This window comes from Octodon degus, unplaced genomic scaffold, assembly GCF_000260255.1.
Source record: "Octodon degus isolate 3935 unplaced genomic scaffold, OctDeg1.0 scaffold00005, whole genome shotgun sequence".
Lineage (NCBI taxonomy): Eukaryota > Metazoa > Chordata > Mammalia > Rodentia > Octodontidae > Octodon > Octodon degus.
Window position 1 is genome coordinate 28584550 of NW_004524581.1, and position 16781 is coordinate 28601330.

The 16781-nt window shown below is 56.0% G+C and overlaps 1 protein-coding gene across 1 annotated transcript; it reads left to right on the top strand.

Moving 5' to 3' along the window:
* Nucleotides 1-324: 324 nt before the first annotated feature.
* On the top strand, nucleotides 325-16774 carry CUNH6orf222 (chromosome unknown C6orf222 homolog). The gene is made up of 12 exons (XM_023720400.1): nucleotides 325-627; nucleotides 6423-7027; nucleotides 7813-7932; nucleotides 9303-9367; nucleotides 9524-9770; nucleotides 10643-10774; nucleotides 11591-11652; nucleotides 11757-12009; nucleotides 12407-12544; nucleotides 13259-13323; nucleotides 13680-13943; nucleotides 16062-16774. The coding sequence occupies exons 1-12, from the start codon at nucleotides 605-607 to the stop codon at nucleotides 16095-16097; spliced, it is 2010 nt and encodes a 669-aa protein (XP_023576168.1). The 5' UTR covers nucleotides 325-604; the 3' UTR covers nucleotides 16098-16774.
* The last annotated feature ends 7 nt before the right edge of the window (nucleotides 16775-16781 follow it).

Consider the following 16781-nt stretch of genomic DNA (forward strand, 5'->3'; position numbering starts at 1 on the left):
CAAGCTTCACGGCTACCCCGCCCGTGCATGGGTAGCAGGACTGGGAGGCCAGCTTCTAAACTGAGGTTCGCCTCCAGGTCCAGAGATGACGCGTTCCACCAGTAATGTCCAATCCTCTCACCCCTGCAAACCCCTGAGAGAACAAAGGGGTGGGGAGGCCCGATTTCCATCCAGGTTTGTTTCCAGTGCGGTGGATGGCCACCCACGGCCAGGCACGGGGCGGTTTTGTGAGTATTGCTTTCTTACAGGGACTTGGGTGCAATAAGGAAGCTGTCAGCTGAAACTGGTTTTTTCTTTCTTTCTTTTTTTCAGGTGAGGTGAGCTAAGTCTGCTATCACCCTGGAGCGGGCAGGCCTGGCAGGGGCCAAAACAGGTGGCGTCAGGTGGGCGGGGCCCTGCTCCTGAGAGTGACTCGCCCCAAGCTGTTTCTAGGAGACAGCCCTATATAAACCCGAGTCCCAAGACACTGGCCACTGCCAGCCACAGCAGCAGCGTCTCCCTGAGAGAGCCGGAGCAGCCACTCTCAGACCCAGCTCCAGCTAAAGGAAGCACTGTCCAACACCGAGCCCTGGGTCTGGAGACCCAGCTCAGGGTGTCCCCAGCCATGAGTGACTTCCGCGGTTCAAGGTAGGTGAAACGCTACCCTCTTCTTTGGGGTCCAGAGAGGACTAGGTAGGTAGCTTGGGGTCCTGAAAGGAAAATAGACCCAGGAGTCAGGCCTTGAACCTAGACCTCTGATCTGCTGTTAGCTTGCCAAGCTCTCCGCTGGCCTCAGTTTCCCTGGCTCTAAAGTGATGGAGCAGGATTCAGTGCTGTGATCGCCCTCAAAGAGCTCAGAGGGGCTGGTGAGATGGCTCAGTGGTCTAAAGCACCTACTTAGAACAAGCTTAGCAAAGCACAGGGACCGCGGTTCAATCCCCCAGCACCACATGCCAGCCAGCCCTGCCCCCTGGTGGGCTGAGCTGGCCACACACACACACACACACACACACACACACACACACAAATAAATAAATTAATTAATTAATAAAAAAAAAAAGAGCTCAGAACCAACTTCGATTTTCGACCCCAGAACTCAGCTCCCACGCTGTTAGGAGCCACCACCCTAAGCCAGGATTCCACTTGCTTAGGCCTCAGTGTCCTCATAGGTCCAGTGGGGGCAGCTTCCTGTGTACCTGACACTGGTTACAGACAGGATGGGAAGGTGGGCAGTGAGGGGGTCTCCATTCGAATGGGAGGAGTTATGGTGGCTGTTAAGACTCTGTGCTCTCTGAGGTTCTGGAAGTTGGTTAAGGACAGGGAGGTTTTTTTAAAAAAGGAGTCTGGTGGCCTGCTAGGGGACACAGAGGGCAGGCTTAGAGGATGAGCCATCGGCCACTGCTCCTCATGTAACGCTGTGGCATCATCAGTGGTCTTGGCTAGGTGACATAGTGGGGTGGAGTGGTGGAGGGGGACAACCTCCAGGTGGGCTGGAGAGAAGTGGTGATTGTTTTGGGGTCCTCCAGCTTTCTGAATGACATCCCTTGGGGTACCACCCAAGTGTGCCCCATGGTGCCTGAAGCCTTGCCTTTAGGGTGGGTAAGGGTTAAGGGCAGTGCTGTGTGGGGGTCCTGCTGGGCCTGCAGAGCTTGGGTAAGAACCCCCTGTCCCTCCATGCTTGGGCCCTATGCTACAGTGGCAGAGACCAGCCAGGGGTCTCTAGGGGAACGTGTGACAGGTCTGGAACGCCCTAAGGATCCAGACATCAGGGTAAAAGGGCAACCCATATCTCCAGGGGCAAGCTGGCTTCTCCTAGTGTATGAGGGATGACCACTACCAGCCTGACTCAGCTAAGGCAGATGTCCCCTGAAGTCCAGGTCAGCCACTGCAGCCTATTCACTCCGGGAGGGATGTGACCACGTGGTCCAAAACAGGCTGCAGGCCTCCTGCTAGGAATGTGGCTGAGAGATTCCCACACACAGAGGCGGGCCAGGCCCTTCCGCATCCCCTCCCTAGGAGCCTGTGAGGGGCCCCAGGAAAGAGTGCCCACTTGGGGCAGTCAATGTGGAACACCTGGCAGGCAGGTGTGGAGCAGGGTGCATCGTTGTCACTGGACAAGCTGACCACTTGTCCCCTCTCCGGGGCCTTGTGGAGGTTGAGGCTTTCCCAGGGTCCAGGTGGCTCTGTGTCCAGGGTCCAGGGAAGCAGATGCCCAAGCCTGGGGATGTGAGGACGTGTGGTTGTGCCGGGTGGTGTCAGGTACATGTGGTATAGTAGCCTTTGCCAGCCAGCAGGAAGCCTCGGGTCAGCTCTCCTAAGTGTGTGTGTGTGTGTGTGTGTGTGTGTGTGTGTATGCGTGTGTGTGTGTGTATGCGTGTGTGTGTTGCAGGTGTATACGTGTGTAGGGGAGAGAAAAAAGGACTCAGGGAGAAGGCTGGTTGTGTTCACACATCTGGGTATTGTGTATCCATTCCAACACTCAAGGCTCCCAGAAGCAGGAGGGGAGGGAAACCCCAACTGGCTGGGGGCTGATGGCAAACGACCAGCTTGCTCATCCGATTGTTCACCTTGCACTTAGGGCAGAGGACATTCCAGTCTGAGCTTGTGCGGGTCCTGCAGGTACCCGAGTGTCTGTGCCAGAAGTCCTCATGTGTGCCGCACATGCTGTCCCCAGTCTTAACTCTCTGCCCGCTGGGTGAAGGGCAGGTGAAGGAAGGCGGTGACATCACTAGGCCTCAGGGCCAGGTGGAAAGAGCAAGGGACCAGGCAACTGCAAGGAAACAATCTAGAGATGAGGTCAGCGGACAACTTAGAAAATAAACGAAAGGCAGCCTCGTGCTGGGAAGGGCAGGGGCCTGCCGCTCTGGGTCAGCCTGCCACGGCTGGACTTGGTCCTGTGTGACATCATGCCTCAGCAGTCCTGTGATCTGCGGATCCCCGGGAATTTCTGGGTTGGTTTGGACTTTGCTCTGGAATCTGCCCTCAATAAACATGTTTACAAGATCAGCTCGGTCTCCAAGCAGGAGGGTGGGTGGCCAGGGCGGCGGGGATTCCCTGAGAGTCTAGCTTGGCTACAAAACAAGAAAAAGGGGAAGAGACAAAGCCCTGCTTTGCTGAGTCCTGGAGAAGCAGGATTTTACGCTCAGACCATCCAGGAAGACTGCAAGGTGGCCAGTGCAGAATGGGAAACGCGGAGCAAACCGGAAGTCTCCTCTGAGCCCAGCACGGTGCCGTGCACCTGTCTTCCCAGCCCTCGGAAGGCTGCGGCAGGGGATCGCCTTGGGTGCTCCCTGCTTCCACGTCAGTAGTAGCACCTCTGGCGGGGTCCAGCCACAGGTTGTTCCAAGGAGCAGGAGGCCACGCCTAGGCAGTTCTCCTGCCTGGAGGACCCAGGCAGGTTCTTTTCCTGCCATCCAGAAAGGACCAGAGGGGAACTGAGAACACCTGGGACAGAGCCAATTGTCCAAGGTGCAGCAGATGGGCTGGGGAAACCTTTCATGGTGGGACGCCTTGGCTGTTCTCAAGAGAGGTGGCAGCATGTTGTCAGAAGGTGGTGGCCAGATCCAGTACTGGCAAAACGGTTTCCATAGTGATGGAAGCTTTTTCAAACATGGCTGCCCCTCTGTCCCCATCAGCTGGGTGTGGGTGCTCTGACCTCTGTGGGCTGGGCCCCCCCCAAAACCAAGCTTGTGCAGGAAGAAGAGGGGCTGAGTGTCACGCAGGGGTCCTGTGCCTTCTGCTCCTTCACTTTCCTGCCAACCCATTCACTTTGCTCTGACCATCGAGTACATGGGAGAAGCAGAGAACCCTGACCCTGCTTTGTAAACATTTCTGGCTGCGCTCAGTTTGATCTTAAAATCAAAGAGGTGCTGCGCACCTGCTGTGGGTGGCCTTGTGCACACCTGTAATCCCAGCACTAGGGAGACTGAGATAGGAGGATCACTGTGCGCTCGAGGCCAGCCTGGGCTATATCGTGAGTTCAAGGCCAGCCTGAACTACATTGTGAGACCCTGTCTCAAAAAACAAACAAAACAAAACATCAAATAGTCCTGCAAATTGAAATTTAACTTCTTTTAAGACTGTTATTAAAGAGAGCCGACGGCAGTGCGCCCCCTGGCCAATGCTGCCCTCCCCGGCCCCAAGATGGCCAGGTATTCTCACAGCTCTGTGGCCTTCACGCCTGTCTCCCTGGCACCGAGCACAGCTCCTGGTGCACGGCGGCAGCTTGGGCGGACCCGAGAGCGCTGTTCTCCCTCGATTTCTCCTGAGCCCTGGTGCCGCATCTGGGAGCACAGCCAGGCTCAAGCTTCCAGAATAGGAGGCGAGCTCCAGGCCAGCTGCAGGTGTGGATCACTCTGTCCCCGAGGCGCACACACGGTCCTCCCAAGGCCCGTCCAACAGCACATACGGGCTGCCTGCCAACTCACCACCTCCCTCTGCCTGGGCCTAACCTTTCCTCCAAGGCCCCCCATGGCAGACAGCCAGGATGCTGGTGGTCCCGACGGCCTTGGCCTCTGGTCGCCCTGAGCTACAGCCCCTTACCTTCCTTCCTCCTCAGGTTTGGGCCCAAAGGAGGAGGGGAGGTGTCTTCTCGTCACCCTCAACTCTCTAGAAAACTGTTTTTCTTACTACTTCTTTACTTGCTTAGAAACAGGGTCTTGCTTTGTCGTTCAGACTGGCTTCAAACTTGCGAGGTAGCCCAGGCGCACCTCGAACTCACAGTGATCTTCCTGCCTCGGCCTCCCGAGGGCTGGGGTGACACGGGTGAACCCCACCCCCGGCTCCTTCCTACTCCCTGTGTGCCTTTCTGACATCCCCATACCTTGCATGAAACTGCATCACGGATGCTCATTTTTGCCTCCAGCTTCTGAGCTGGACATATTCATCGAGTACCTTTTAGAACAAATGGATCGGTTGCTTAAGGCAGGGGATATGGTTTAAATGCATAATTTACACCCCACACCACTAACTAAATACTACTTAGTGATGAAGCTGTAGCGGCAAAATGCAGGAGACAGCCCATGGACTGAAACGCCACAGGAGTTTCTGGGAGCTCAGGCTAGGGAGTCAGAATCATATTTTAGTTCTCTTTTGATTTCTACTGAGGGCTTCTGAACGCATTCCAGAAGGCTAGAAAGCCCCAGGAGCTTTAGATTCAGTACACACAAATTAAGCACAGTGCCCAGACCCAGCCTGCTCCAGGCGCTGCCAGCTGGGCGTGGGGGTCCTTTGGCCCCTTCCTTTAGCAGCTGCTTCGTAGGGCCCTGGGGGTCTGGGGATGGGAGTAGCCTGAATGTCCTCATTGCGTGTTAAGCGTGGCTGGAAGCCACCTTCCGTACTGTACAGTTCGCTGTTTGTGCTGTGCGTGTATCCACGTGTTTAGTAAGCGCTTACTGTGTGCCAGGCATTGTGCAGGGCTCCCAGGACACAAGCTTTGCTACGCAGGCAGAGGGGAGGGAGTGCACCTTAGATGACGGACAAACACAAGGTGTGTGGGCTCACGACCACGAGGGGCCTACGGAGTGGGGAGAGGGGACGCTAACGGGACCTGAAAGGGAATGGAGAAGGTGGCGTTTGAGCACAGCCCGGAAAGAAGTGAAGGAACAAGCCATGAGGCTGCTGGGAAGGAACATTCTAGAATATTCTGATCAGAGTGAAGGCCCTGCAAGCTGGGCCATGTGAGTAGAGTGAGGTGTTTGAAGGTGACCAGGGCCTGGCTGTGCAGGCCTCTGAAGAGCCTTGGGCCTGAGTGGAAGCGGCACCATTGGAGGCAGGACAGCAACATGCTTGAACGTGTTTTTAGGGCCCCTGTGGCTGCTGAGGGGAGGCCGTGGAGCAGAAGGCAGAGGTGGGCAGGGTGGAGGTGGCAGCAGCAGCTGACCTGCTCTGGAAGGAAGGCCAGTAGGCTTTGCCGACGGGTCAGGTGTAGAACTGAGAGAAAAGAGTCAGTCAGGGCTGTGCTCTTGGCCTTAGCGGTCAGAAGCTCAGAGGCGCCATCTACAGAGCCGTCCCAGGAAATATTCACAGTGGCCTGGAGGCTCTGGGCCCCCTTCTCCAAATCCCAAGATGAGTAAACCTGGCTCTGGCTCCAGTGTATTAGTTTCCTGTTGCTGCTGTAACAAAATCTGGTAAAATAAACAAAATTTGATTACCTTTTGTTCTGGAGCTGGAAGTTCAAAGTCAGTCCTAGAGGACAGAATGCAGCCAAGCGCAGCGCCGTGCTCCCCTGAGAAGCTCTGGAGGGGCTGCAGCCAGCGTAGAAACTGGTGTCCTGCTCTGGAAAGGGAGGCATGGCGACACCCCGTCTCTGGGGTTATAGAGGGCTATACACAGCACGGCAGCTTGAGGAAAATGTCACCTGGAGAGGCTAACATCTGGGTAACGAGGGGGCGGGGTCCTTGCCTGTGGGCCTCTCCTAAGGGAGCTGTTTGTTTTGGTTGTAGCCAGATGGAGGACCCTCGGAGAACCCAGTCCTTGGACAGGTCACGAGCCTCCAGGAAGGACTCTGAGTCACACAGCTGTCAGTGCCTCTCGCTGCCCAGCACATCCTGCAGGAGGGTGTCCCGCAGAGCCATCGACGCTGGGGCCCAAGGTTCCCTGAACCCAGGCCCGTCTTCAGGGGCTCAGGGGGCTGAGGCTGCTGCAGCTGACACTCTGGAGGAGGCGAGGGGGTTTCTCCCCAGTGAGCCGGGGCCACCACCAGACACCAAGAAGGACAAGGCACAGAGGCAGGTCCAGCAGGGCTGGCTGAAGACGGTGCTGAATTTCATCTTGGGGATAGGCTTTGAGGAGTCCAAAGACAAGGCCCCCAGGAGGCCAAAGGAGAAGGAAGACGTCCTAGAGTCCCCAGAGATAGCCGAGGAGCTGACCCGCAGGAAGAAAGCCCAGGACAAGAAGGCCAGCTACAAGAAACACAGTCACAGAAAGCATGGTGCTGAGGAAGTGGAGGGGAGCCATGACCAGGAAGAAGGAAGCCGCCAGGCCCGGCTGCCCAAGATGGCTGCCACCTCGTACTCTGAGGAAGCCGAGGTGGCCCCAGTTTGTAAGGGTGAGCACAGAGCAGCCATCCCTGGGGTTACCCACTATCCCAGCCTGAGGGCCAGTGTGCTCTGAGCTCATTCCTTATGCCTCTCACCAGAAGGGACATGAACACTGGGGGGTTGTTTGTCTGAAGGAGAACAGCACCATGGCTGAGCTCTTGAGACCAAGCCACTTGGAGGCCCCACTGTCCAACAGCTGTGTTCTCTGAGCCTCAGTTTACTTTCCCTTCCACAAAGTGTGAATGAAACCATTGCTGCCTCCTGGGGCAGCCATGGCCCACGTGAGAGTGCGCAGTGGTTTTACATTACTAAGTTGTGTTCAGTTTGAGGAGCACAGGTGAAAAGTAGGAACATAGGGAGAAGTAGGAGGAACAGGGAGGTAAGACAGAACCTGAGCTCCATCAGGAATAAACTGCTGTGTGGGTTGAGTGCACAGCTGCCCTACAGGGCCCTGGTTCTGGGCCTGTGTAAGGAGTGATCTGGTCCCAGCTGCCTTGAAGGACACAGGGCCCGGCCTTGCACCAGAGCCCCACCGTGGTTTGATGGGAAGAAGAAAGCCCAGGAGGAGCCAGGATTTGGGGTGGGGGAAGTGTTTGAGAGGGTTCCTGAGGTGACCTGTGTCCTGCTTTCAAATCAAAATCTTGGCACTGTTTGGAATCTTTGGTTTAGGCTTTGAGCTAGCCGCAGCGTGTGGGCGGCGCTGCAGATTCTGTGCTGTTTTCTCCCGTGGACTGACAGAGGCAGAAGAATGTCACTGAGATAATCACCCACACTCCCACCCAATGTTTTCCAGGTGGACAAGATTCCAGCGGCCACCAGGCCTTGCCCTCCAGAGGCGCTGGCGCTGAACTCCGGGATAGTTCTCCCCAGGCCACAGGCTCCAGGCCAACAGAAGAGCCCAGGAAGCCTGCCGGTGAGTGTGAAGCCTGCACATCCTTTCTGTCCACGGCTGGTGGCTGTCACACACGTGCACGAATCTCTCTTGGCTTCCGCTGCTTCCGACCACATTCACTTATTTTAGGGTCTCACAGAAGGGTGGCATGGAAATTGGAGAGGGAAAGGCTCTCTTGCCTTCTGTGCTAACGGGAGTGGGGCTTCCTTTTTAGACTTGTGAAATGTATTTTATTTTAAAAATATACGGGCCAGTAAGGACTGAGGAGTGGCTCCGTGGTAGAGGGTCTGCTGAACATGCAGGAGGCCTGGTTCAATGCCCAGCATCATTAAAATAAAATGTACAGGAGAGTAGAAAGAATAGCTCAAAGCACATTTGGGTGGCCACAGTGGTTATCTATCTGCCAGTGCTCTGCATATGCATGGGTGTATTGTTTTATAGAATCGTTTTAGAATAAAGTAATTCTTCTCTACTTAGACAGAGGTCTATAAGAAATAAGGATAATGTCAAACATAACCACAGTACCATTATTCCGTCTAATAAAATCAATAATAATGCCCCAATCTCTAATTCTCTGTCTCTAAAGAGCCATATTTTGAGAGTCAGGAGGTAGCAAAGCTGGGCACGTGTCACAGGAGAGCTGCAGGGCACAACATCAGTTATTCTGTAGGATAGTTCCTTACTGAACAGGTAGTCAGCTGGAGACCCAGCCAGAGAGCAAGAAGCAGGACTGATACGTTTTGCGGGGAGGGAGGGAGGCAGAAAGAAATCGCAGCCAGCCTCGAGGACAGGGGAGCCTGTCTGTGGCTCTTGCTGGGCAAACAGTGGGCAGCAAGCAGAGGGCAGGCTGGGCACGCCGCCCCTGGTAAGGCCAGCGCAGGCACTGAGGAAGCTGTTCTATTGTCTGTGGCTCCTTGGAAGCTGGGATGTTGTGCTCAGGCCTTCTGACCATGTTCCCTCATTCCCCTCAGCCAGGCAGGGTGAGGGGTGCTTCATTCCCCTATTGGAATCCTACAACTTGGAAGATCAGCTTTAGTCTTGAGAGGTGTTTCCAGGCCCCAGGGATGTAATCCTCATTCCCAGGAAAAGGGCTGAACGCCCCGAGGTGTTAAGAGACTTTCCTAAAGTCACACAGCTCCCAAAACCCAGAGTGGATGCTCAGAGGCAGGGGAGGTTGAGAGAAATTAGTGGGATTTCCTATACTAAATGTCACGCTTTAGCCACAGCCCCTGGGGTGCGCAGCTTTCCCCCTGCTTTCCGTGGCTGTCCCTAGGGCTGCCCCCCATTCCCCTTGGGAGAGAGGCCCTGGCTGGTCTTGGAAGTCCCCGGACAGCTGTAGAAACAGCGCTGAGGGCATTCGGGAGTGACGGGCGGGCGGTGCTCCCTTCCAGAGGATGACGTCATCCGGATGATCGTGGAATTCCTCGAGAAAGTGGGCGACCAGTGCGAGGAGGAGGTGAGCAGCGCCCCAGCAAGCCCGCACGCGTCCTCCTCCGTGGAGTCCCACTTAAGCTCCTCCCTGCGCCCCTTGCCTGGGGCGACACTGCTGGGCTGGGCTGCTCTCTGTAAGGACAGCAATCTGATGCAGTTTCCCTCCCGCTCCCCACGGCAGCCTCCAGCCCCCCAGACAGAAGCACTGGTGAGAAACCCAACCTACGGCTGTAGGAGGAAGCCCCAGGAGAAAAAGGCAAGCAGCCTCAAGAGAGCCTTGTCCCTGAAGAAGTGCAGCCCAGAGCAGCCCAGGAGAGTGGGCGCTGCCTCCAACGTGCCCAGCCTTGAGGCCCGGCCCCCCAAGAGGCCCAGCTTCCTGCCCCTGTGCGTGGGTGGTGGCCAACGCCCCTCCACCTCCAGCAGCCCGGGTGAGCAGGCTCTGGCGGTTGCCATGGTAACACTGCAGGGCTCCAGCGCCTTCTGGGGCTGGGATTGGCTGTGTTCAGGTCTTCCGTCCCCATTCCAATCTGCAGCAAGGAGGTGGAGGGAACGATAGCCGCCTGGTCATCTCCCCACTCGGTCCCTGAGGGCCAGGTCACCCACCAGATCCCTGGGTGGGAACGGTGATAGTGATCGCCAACCACGCCCCTCTCTGCAGCCTCGGCTTCCTCATCCCACTTCTGGGAGCTCTGTCGTGTCTGGAGAACACATCTCCAAATCTTCTTTTCCCTGCACTTCCGCATCTCAGCTGTCCTCTCTGCCGTCTTGGGAAGCACAGTTCTTACCCCCTCTGACAGATGAGGCAATGAGGCCAGGGAGGTGAGGGCTGTGTCCAAGGCTGCAGGGCTCCTCAGTGATGGAGCCAGAGCTGGGTGACCTTGGGTTATGTGGTGGTGCCGTGGTCCTGGCCCAGGGGCGCAGCTTAGAGAAGGGTGTGTGGGCTTCAGGGAGTGTGGGAAGGGTTTTCCTGCCCGGTCCATGATTCCTACCACCAGCTCAGGCTTCTGCTGGCCAGGCAGGCACTGTGCCACCGAGCTCATCCCCGGCCCCGCCTCTGCTCTTCATTTGCCTTTGATCTGTGATGGGGGATGGGGCCCTGGGACAGCAAGGCCCAAGGAAGGTCAGCCCTCGAGGCCCAGGGGTAGGGGAGCTGCTGTAGTTCACCTGAGGTTCTCACCAGCCAGGCCGCCCACCCGCAGTGCAGTGGGACCTTCATGGGACCTGGTCACGGTGCCTACCACAGAGTCAGGGCCACCCCCAGATCCACAGGAGCCAGCCAGAATCCTGTTCTGCTTGCTAGGCTGCGAAGGAGCGGGAGCCCACGAGGCCTGGACTACGGACGGTGGTGGACCCAGTCCTTCTGAGCTCCCCACCCGTGCTGGGTGCCGGGGACCCAAAGAGGAGCTGCCGCTGGACAGAGCCTCGGAGTCCAGTCAGTACCCTGCCTAGTATGCTCTCAGAGACCCCTTAGGAAACTCCTAGCCTCAGCCCTGCCCCGGGAGAAAGAAAACTGAGTCAGAGAGAGGGAGGGGCCTGTCCAGACTGCACAGAGCTTCGCTGATTGCTCTGATCTGTTTTAGATGACTTCTTGTGGCAGGCAGCACAGGCCCTTTCTGGGCCTCAACTGTCACTGACAACAGGTGTCACTTGGGGGAGGCAGACAGCTGAGGGTGTGTGTGCTGGGGCACAGCCACAGGGCATCAGGACTCTGTGGACAGCGTGACCCTGAGGGTCTAGGGTCCAATCTTCCCTCTCACCACTTCAAGCCCCATGGTCTGGTCATAGGCAGCCACTTCACCTAGCATCTCAGTTTCCCGTCTGGAAGATGGGGACAATCATGGAACTTTCTGGGGTTGTCAGAGGATCAAATGGTGAGGCTGGGCCAAAGGGAGCTGCTGACCCGGAAGCTGCCATCACCCGTAGGATTTTATCCTTGGCAGAGCCGAACCTAGACTCGTGACTGCAGTCAGCTCCTTGAACGGCACTGGCTAGGCCCTGGCTGCTGGTGACCAGGAGGAAGGGTTTGGGCGGGGGCGCTGTGACAGTGACTGCTGAGGCCTCCTGGGTCAGGTTCCCAGGAAGCCAGCTCCACCCTCAGGCTGCCTCTGACAGCTCCGTAGCACCCCAGGGGGCTGGGCTGTGCAGCCCTGGCCACTCTTGACCCTGACAAGCACCTGGAAGCTACCAGGTTGGTAGGGAGCAAAGCCTGACCGCACAGAGCTTCGCTGATGGCTCTAATCTGTTTTAGATGAGTTCTTGCGGAAGATCCTCATGCTGCTTGGTGAGGAGGAAGAACCCGCAGGCGAGCAGGTGAGGGGGGCATCCCTGAACCCCCAGCCCTCATAGGTGCTCATTGCCCCTCCTGGTGCTGCCTTTCCTGTGCTCCCCTGACTCAGTTTCCCTCATCTCCACAGCAGCCTCAAGGGCAGGAGGCAGAGGCAGCCGGAGAAAGCCAGGCCCAGGCCATGAGGAGAAAACCCCAGGAGAAAAAGCCCAGCAGCCTACGGAGAGCCTTTTCCTATAAAAGACACAGCTCCAAGGAGCCCAGGAGAACGGGGGCTGTGGAGACTGGGGGGGCTGTCACCCCTGATCCCCGGCCCCCCAAGAGGCCCAGCTTCCTGCCCCTGTGTGTCAGTGTCCACCGGGCCTCCATTCCCAGCAGCTCTGGTGAGCGGGCCTGGGGTTACCATGGTGGTGGGTGTTTGCGTCTGGCTTCTGCTTTCTGCTCTGGCTAAGTGGCCAGGGACTGTCTGGCCACACTGACGCCTGAGGACCGCGGGTACACAGTGGCTCCCCGGCCTCATGGAGCGCCTACTGTACCCCACTATCTCATGCATCGCATTCAAGCCACTCGCACCCTGTGAAGTCCAGCCTCCTCCTTCCACCTGACAGAGAGTGTGAGCTTCAGACTGGCCGGGTGACCCTGCCCGGCCCTGCAGCATTGAGGAAAAGTGCTCGCTGGGTGGACCTGCTGGCGTGGCTGTTTACTTTTTGAACTGCCCTACTGCAGACTGGGAGGTTCTGAATCGGTTGCAGATGCTCACATCGGTACTTTTGCCCTCAGATGAAGAAGACCTGGAGTCCCAGGAGCCCTTGGCCACAGAAGGGGCAGCCTCTGGGTTCCCCAAAGCGGCCTCCCAAGCCAGCAGCTGCACGCCGGACGGGGGCCTTCAACTTCCTCAGGAGGGAGCGTGCACGTCTAGTCAGTACCTCCCCTGCTCCTGGGGTCCTCGCTTGTGTGTGGTCTGTGGGCTGAGCAGGGATGAGTGAGTCCAGAGGGAGCTGAGAAGGCAGCTGACAGACCCTGGGCGGCCAGGGACAGAGGGTGCTCTGTAAACTGGGGTCACCAGGCAGGACTGCAGGTGGAAAGCCACCTGTCCTAGGTGGAGACCCTCTCTCTTGTGGGTTTGCCTAAACAGTACATATAAAACCCTGGTTTAGCCAGGCATGGTGGTGCAAGCCTGTAACTCCAGCACTGTGGAGGCTGAGGCAGGAGCATTGCTGTGAGTTCAAGGCTAGCCTGGGCTACGTGGCGAGACCCTGTCTCCAAAAGCCAAAGCCCTAGCTTGCTCTGCTCTGGTAATCATGCTGTGTGGGCAAATCGATGGTGCGTGTGTGGTCTGTGGAGCTTGTAGATATCAGTGGTATGAACATCTCCAGCTGGTCAATCGCCAGCTGTCAAGAGTCAGCAATGGCGGCTCCGTACACCTCTTACCTAATGGCCATGACCATGGTGTGAGCCCCTGCACACCAGGCGGGCTGGTAGCCCAAGGAGAGGAGGCATTCCTGGGTCAGCACTTACAGGTCCCCTCCTCACGTTCTGATCGCCAGCTGGGTTGTGACGGTATTCTAGTGTGGTGGCGGGGCAGCGCCCGCATGCAGCGCCTCAGCCTTCCTCCTTCCCTCCTTTCCTTAGAGGAGCACACCATCTACAAGCTGGTGCAGCTTCTCCAAGAAGTGGACGGCGAGCTGGGGAAGCAGGTGAGTGCGGCCCACCCTCCCCGCCTGGTGCAGCACCTCCCCCGCCCACCCCTGACGCCTGGGTTCCTTGCCATCTCTGTCCCCATGTTGGGCATGTCTCTTCACTTCTCTGAGATGCAGTTTTGCAGAATAGGGGGTGTATTGGTCAGCTTTCTAAGCTGGCTCCAAGGTAAAAGCACCGTGGAGGAAGGGACTGATGGAGCACAGCTGCTTCGTTCATGGTGGCCAGGAAGTGAAGCAAGGGAACAGGGCCAGAGAGGAAGTGGGGGAAACGCACGCCATCCTGGCTGTGCGTGGCTGCAGCAGGGAGAGGCCCCACCAGCAGTGCTAATGGCGGCCTGCATTTCTCCTTCCAGATCCGGAGACACCCCAGCTTTAAGAGGTTGTTTTACGAGTTCTCGGACTCCTCCCTCAGAAAGCTGGTGGCCATCCTGCGCAGCCAGCGGGTCCACCCGGCAGATGGGGACCGAAACCTCCCCAAGAGATCATTCCCACTTGCCTTTGGCCTGGCTAACAAATACGCCGACAGCCACAGCCGCACCTTCTGCAGCCTAATGGGTTCCCGAGGCCACTACAGCCAGCACGGCGGAGCCCAGGCCCTGGCCAGGGAGGCCCAGCCGGTAAGAGAAAGTGAAAGACGGTGGCAAGTGGCAGCACAAGGGACAGCGGGGCCTGGGCAGCCCTCTGCTCAGTTGAGAATTCATAGGATTGTATTCAAATGCCACTGCCTCACGAGCGCCTCCAGGGACATTTCTAAAACTCAGGACTCTTCCCAGAGTCGCTGATGCTACCCTGGCTAGCATCTGCCGTCCTGGCTGTAGGCATCTGCTTCCACATTTTTTGTGTTTTCTGCTGTGTGACTTCTCTGTTCTAGACTGTTGTAAAATTTAAATAACAAACGAAGGAAGGTTATACTTCAAATAAGGGGTGATTGGGAAGAGGACTCCATGGGCTGTTGGTTTTGGAAGGATTCCAGTGGCCAGCAGAACCATGCCAGCCATGGCCAAGAAATGTGAAATGGGCTGTCAGCCCCTCCCACTCTTTTTTGTTTTTCTCTCTCGTTCGTTTTCTTTCTTTCTTTTTCTTTCTCTCTCTCTTTCTTTTTTTCTCTTGCTCTCTCTCTTGTTTCTCCTTCCTTCCTTTCTTTTTTTTCTTTCTCCCTGCAGTACTGGAGATTGAACACAGGGCCTTCACACTGAACTATAATCCCTGGCCCCTTTTTTAAAATTACTTTTTGAGACGGTCTCACTAAGCCTCTAAATTGCCCAGGCAAGGCTCAAATCTGCAATTTTCCTGCCTTAGCCTCCCAGAGCGCTGGGACCATAGGTGTTCATTGTCGTACCTGGTTATTTTATAACTTGCCCTCCTGTCCTGCCTGAGGCCCCCTACAAATACTCTGAGACTTTCTTGTTGAAGATAACACTTGACACTGAAAATTCTGGGGTTAAGGCTGGGGATGTAGCTCAGCAGCATAAGGCCTGCCTGGCAAGTGCAAGGTCCTGAGACCAATTCCTGATACCAAAATTTAAAAATATGTTAAATAAAAATTCTGAGCAAGGTTCCATGGCTTCCAGTGGACTCTGATGAGCAAATCTCTTCCTTTTCTGATCCACTTAAGATAATCTGACTTGGGCTGGGGAGATAGCTCCGCAGTCTATGTGTATGCCTGGCAAGCACAAGGACCCAGGTTCAATCCCCAGTCCTGCGTGCTGTGCTGGCCCTGCACTGAGCCAGCCACCAAAACCGGGTATGGTGGAGCATGCCTATAATCCCAGTGCTGGGGAGGCTGAGACAGGAGGATCACTACAAGTCTGAGCTGCATAGCAAGACCCTGTGCCAAATAAATAATAAAAGATTTTTTTAAAAAAAGATAAGCCGACTCTGCAGTCAGCCCAGCCCACAGAGCAGAGCTCCTAAAGGGAGGTGAAGCTTTAAAAGAACGAGAGTCATTCTCTTTGGTTCTGTTGGACAACAGGACTAGGACTCGTGCATGCAAGAGGGCCCTGGGAGAGCAAACCCTTTGCAAGGACTCTTTAGTCTCTCACCATGTTTTTGTCTTCCTGTGAAGACAGGGTTGGCAAAATCCCTCTAGAAAGCTGGTCTTACTTTATAGTAGTTGGAACTCACAGGCATGCTGCTCTATGTGAGCTGATTTTCCGGGTGTAGACATCGCCCTCCTTGGTCCTCCTAGGCCTCTCTTTTCTTGACTTCTAGCATAAGGTTGTCAAGTATAATTTGTCCTCTAGGGTGGGTTAGATAATATCTTCAGGACTAATCTAAATTCTTGGTAAAAGAAGCTACAGAAATTTCAGATTTCAGTTGACATTTTCCGTAGTCCTGAGTCCAGCTCTTGGTTTTGCCATTCATTCATTCATTCATTCATTCATTCATTCATTCATTCATGCATTCATTCATGTATTCACTCACGCATTTGTGCAGTTGAGTTGCTGGCAAGGCCTGGCCTTCAAGGACTCACCTGTTAGTGGAAGGGACAAATGTTTACCCAGAACAAAGTTTAATAGCAGCCAAATGCCACACAGCCAGCAGCAGAGGTGGGGAAACAAGTCAGTCCTGGGAGGCTCCCAGGAGGTGCTGGGTGTTGAATTTAGTCAGCAAGGATGGGGAGGCGGCGGGTGGGGAGGGAGGACGGGTCGCCCCTGTAGCTGCTGTGGCTGCCAAGTGAAGACTCACTGAGCACTCTGGGCTGGGTTGACTCTGGTGTCCTCTTCCTGTCCCAGAACCTCACAAGTCCCGGATGTCAAAGTCCAGATTAAGAGTGATGCCTGGACCTCTGGTTCCTTTGATCCAGCCAAACACTTGGGACCTCTGGCCAGGACCCTGAAGCCGCTTCCTGACTTCCCAAACCCGAGCCTCACCAAGTCCCTGAAGACCACACACCGCTGCCTGAGAATGTGTGAAGCTTCAGCCCCAAAGCTGCCCTAAGAGGCCACACCGGAAGCCGGCTCTGGACCGGAGCGAGAAGACCCCAAGGTGGCACTGGACCTGTGGCCAGGCGAGGCACTGGCCCCTTCTTCGTGGCCCTTGAGTTCGGACATCCTGCAGAAGGCCTGCGATGTCCTTCCCCACCCCCAGTCCTGTAATTCTGTGACCAGAGAGGTGAAGCCGACGCCTGTACGTCTCGTAGGACTTGCTAAGAGCCAGTGAGAAAACAGATGTAAAGGGCTCTAAGAGCTATACAGTGTCATGTCGTGTGCACAGTTAGGGTATTTTCGTTAGCGCTACCTCTGGCTGGTTTTCAGGAAGCAGAGGAGGGCTTCAGCAAGAGTACTGCATGTGAAAGGCTGCAGTACATCCTGGGCAAAGTGGAGTTAGAGATTGATGAGGACAATTTTCCAGCTGGTGGCAGTAAAGGGTCTTGAAAGGGGCTCTTTTTTATTTCTTCCTCCTCCTCCTCCTCTTCCTTCCCCTCCTCCTCCTCCTCCTCCTCCTCCTCCTCC

Excerpts from the sequence above, each read along its gene's own strand:
- CUNH6orf222 (XM_023720400.1), top strand. The coding sequence starts at position 605 with ATGAGTGACTTCCGCGGTTCAAG. Across the intron at positions 628-6,422 it reads AGTGACTTCCGCGGTTCAAG|CCAGATGGAGGACCCTCGGA; the intron begins GTAGGTGAAACG and ends TTTTGGTTGTAG. Across the intron at positions 7,028-7,812 it reads GGTGGCCCCAGTTTGTAAGG|GTGGACAAGATTCCAGCGGC; the intron begins GTGAGCACAGAG and ends AATGTTTTCCAG.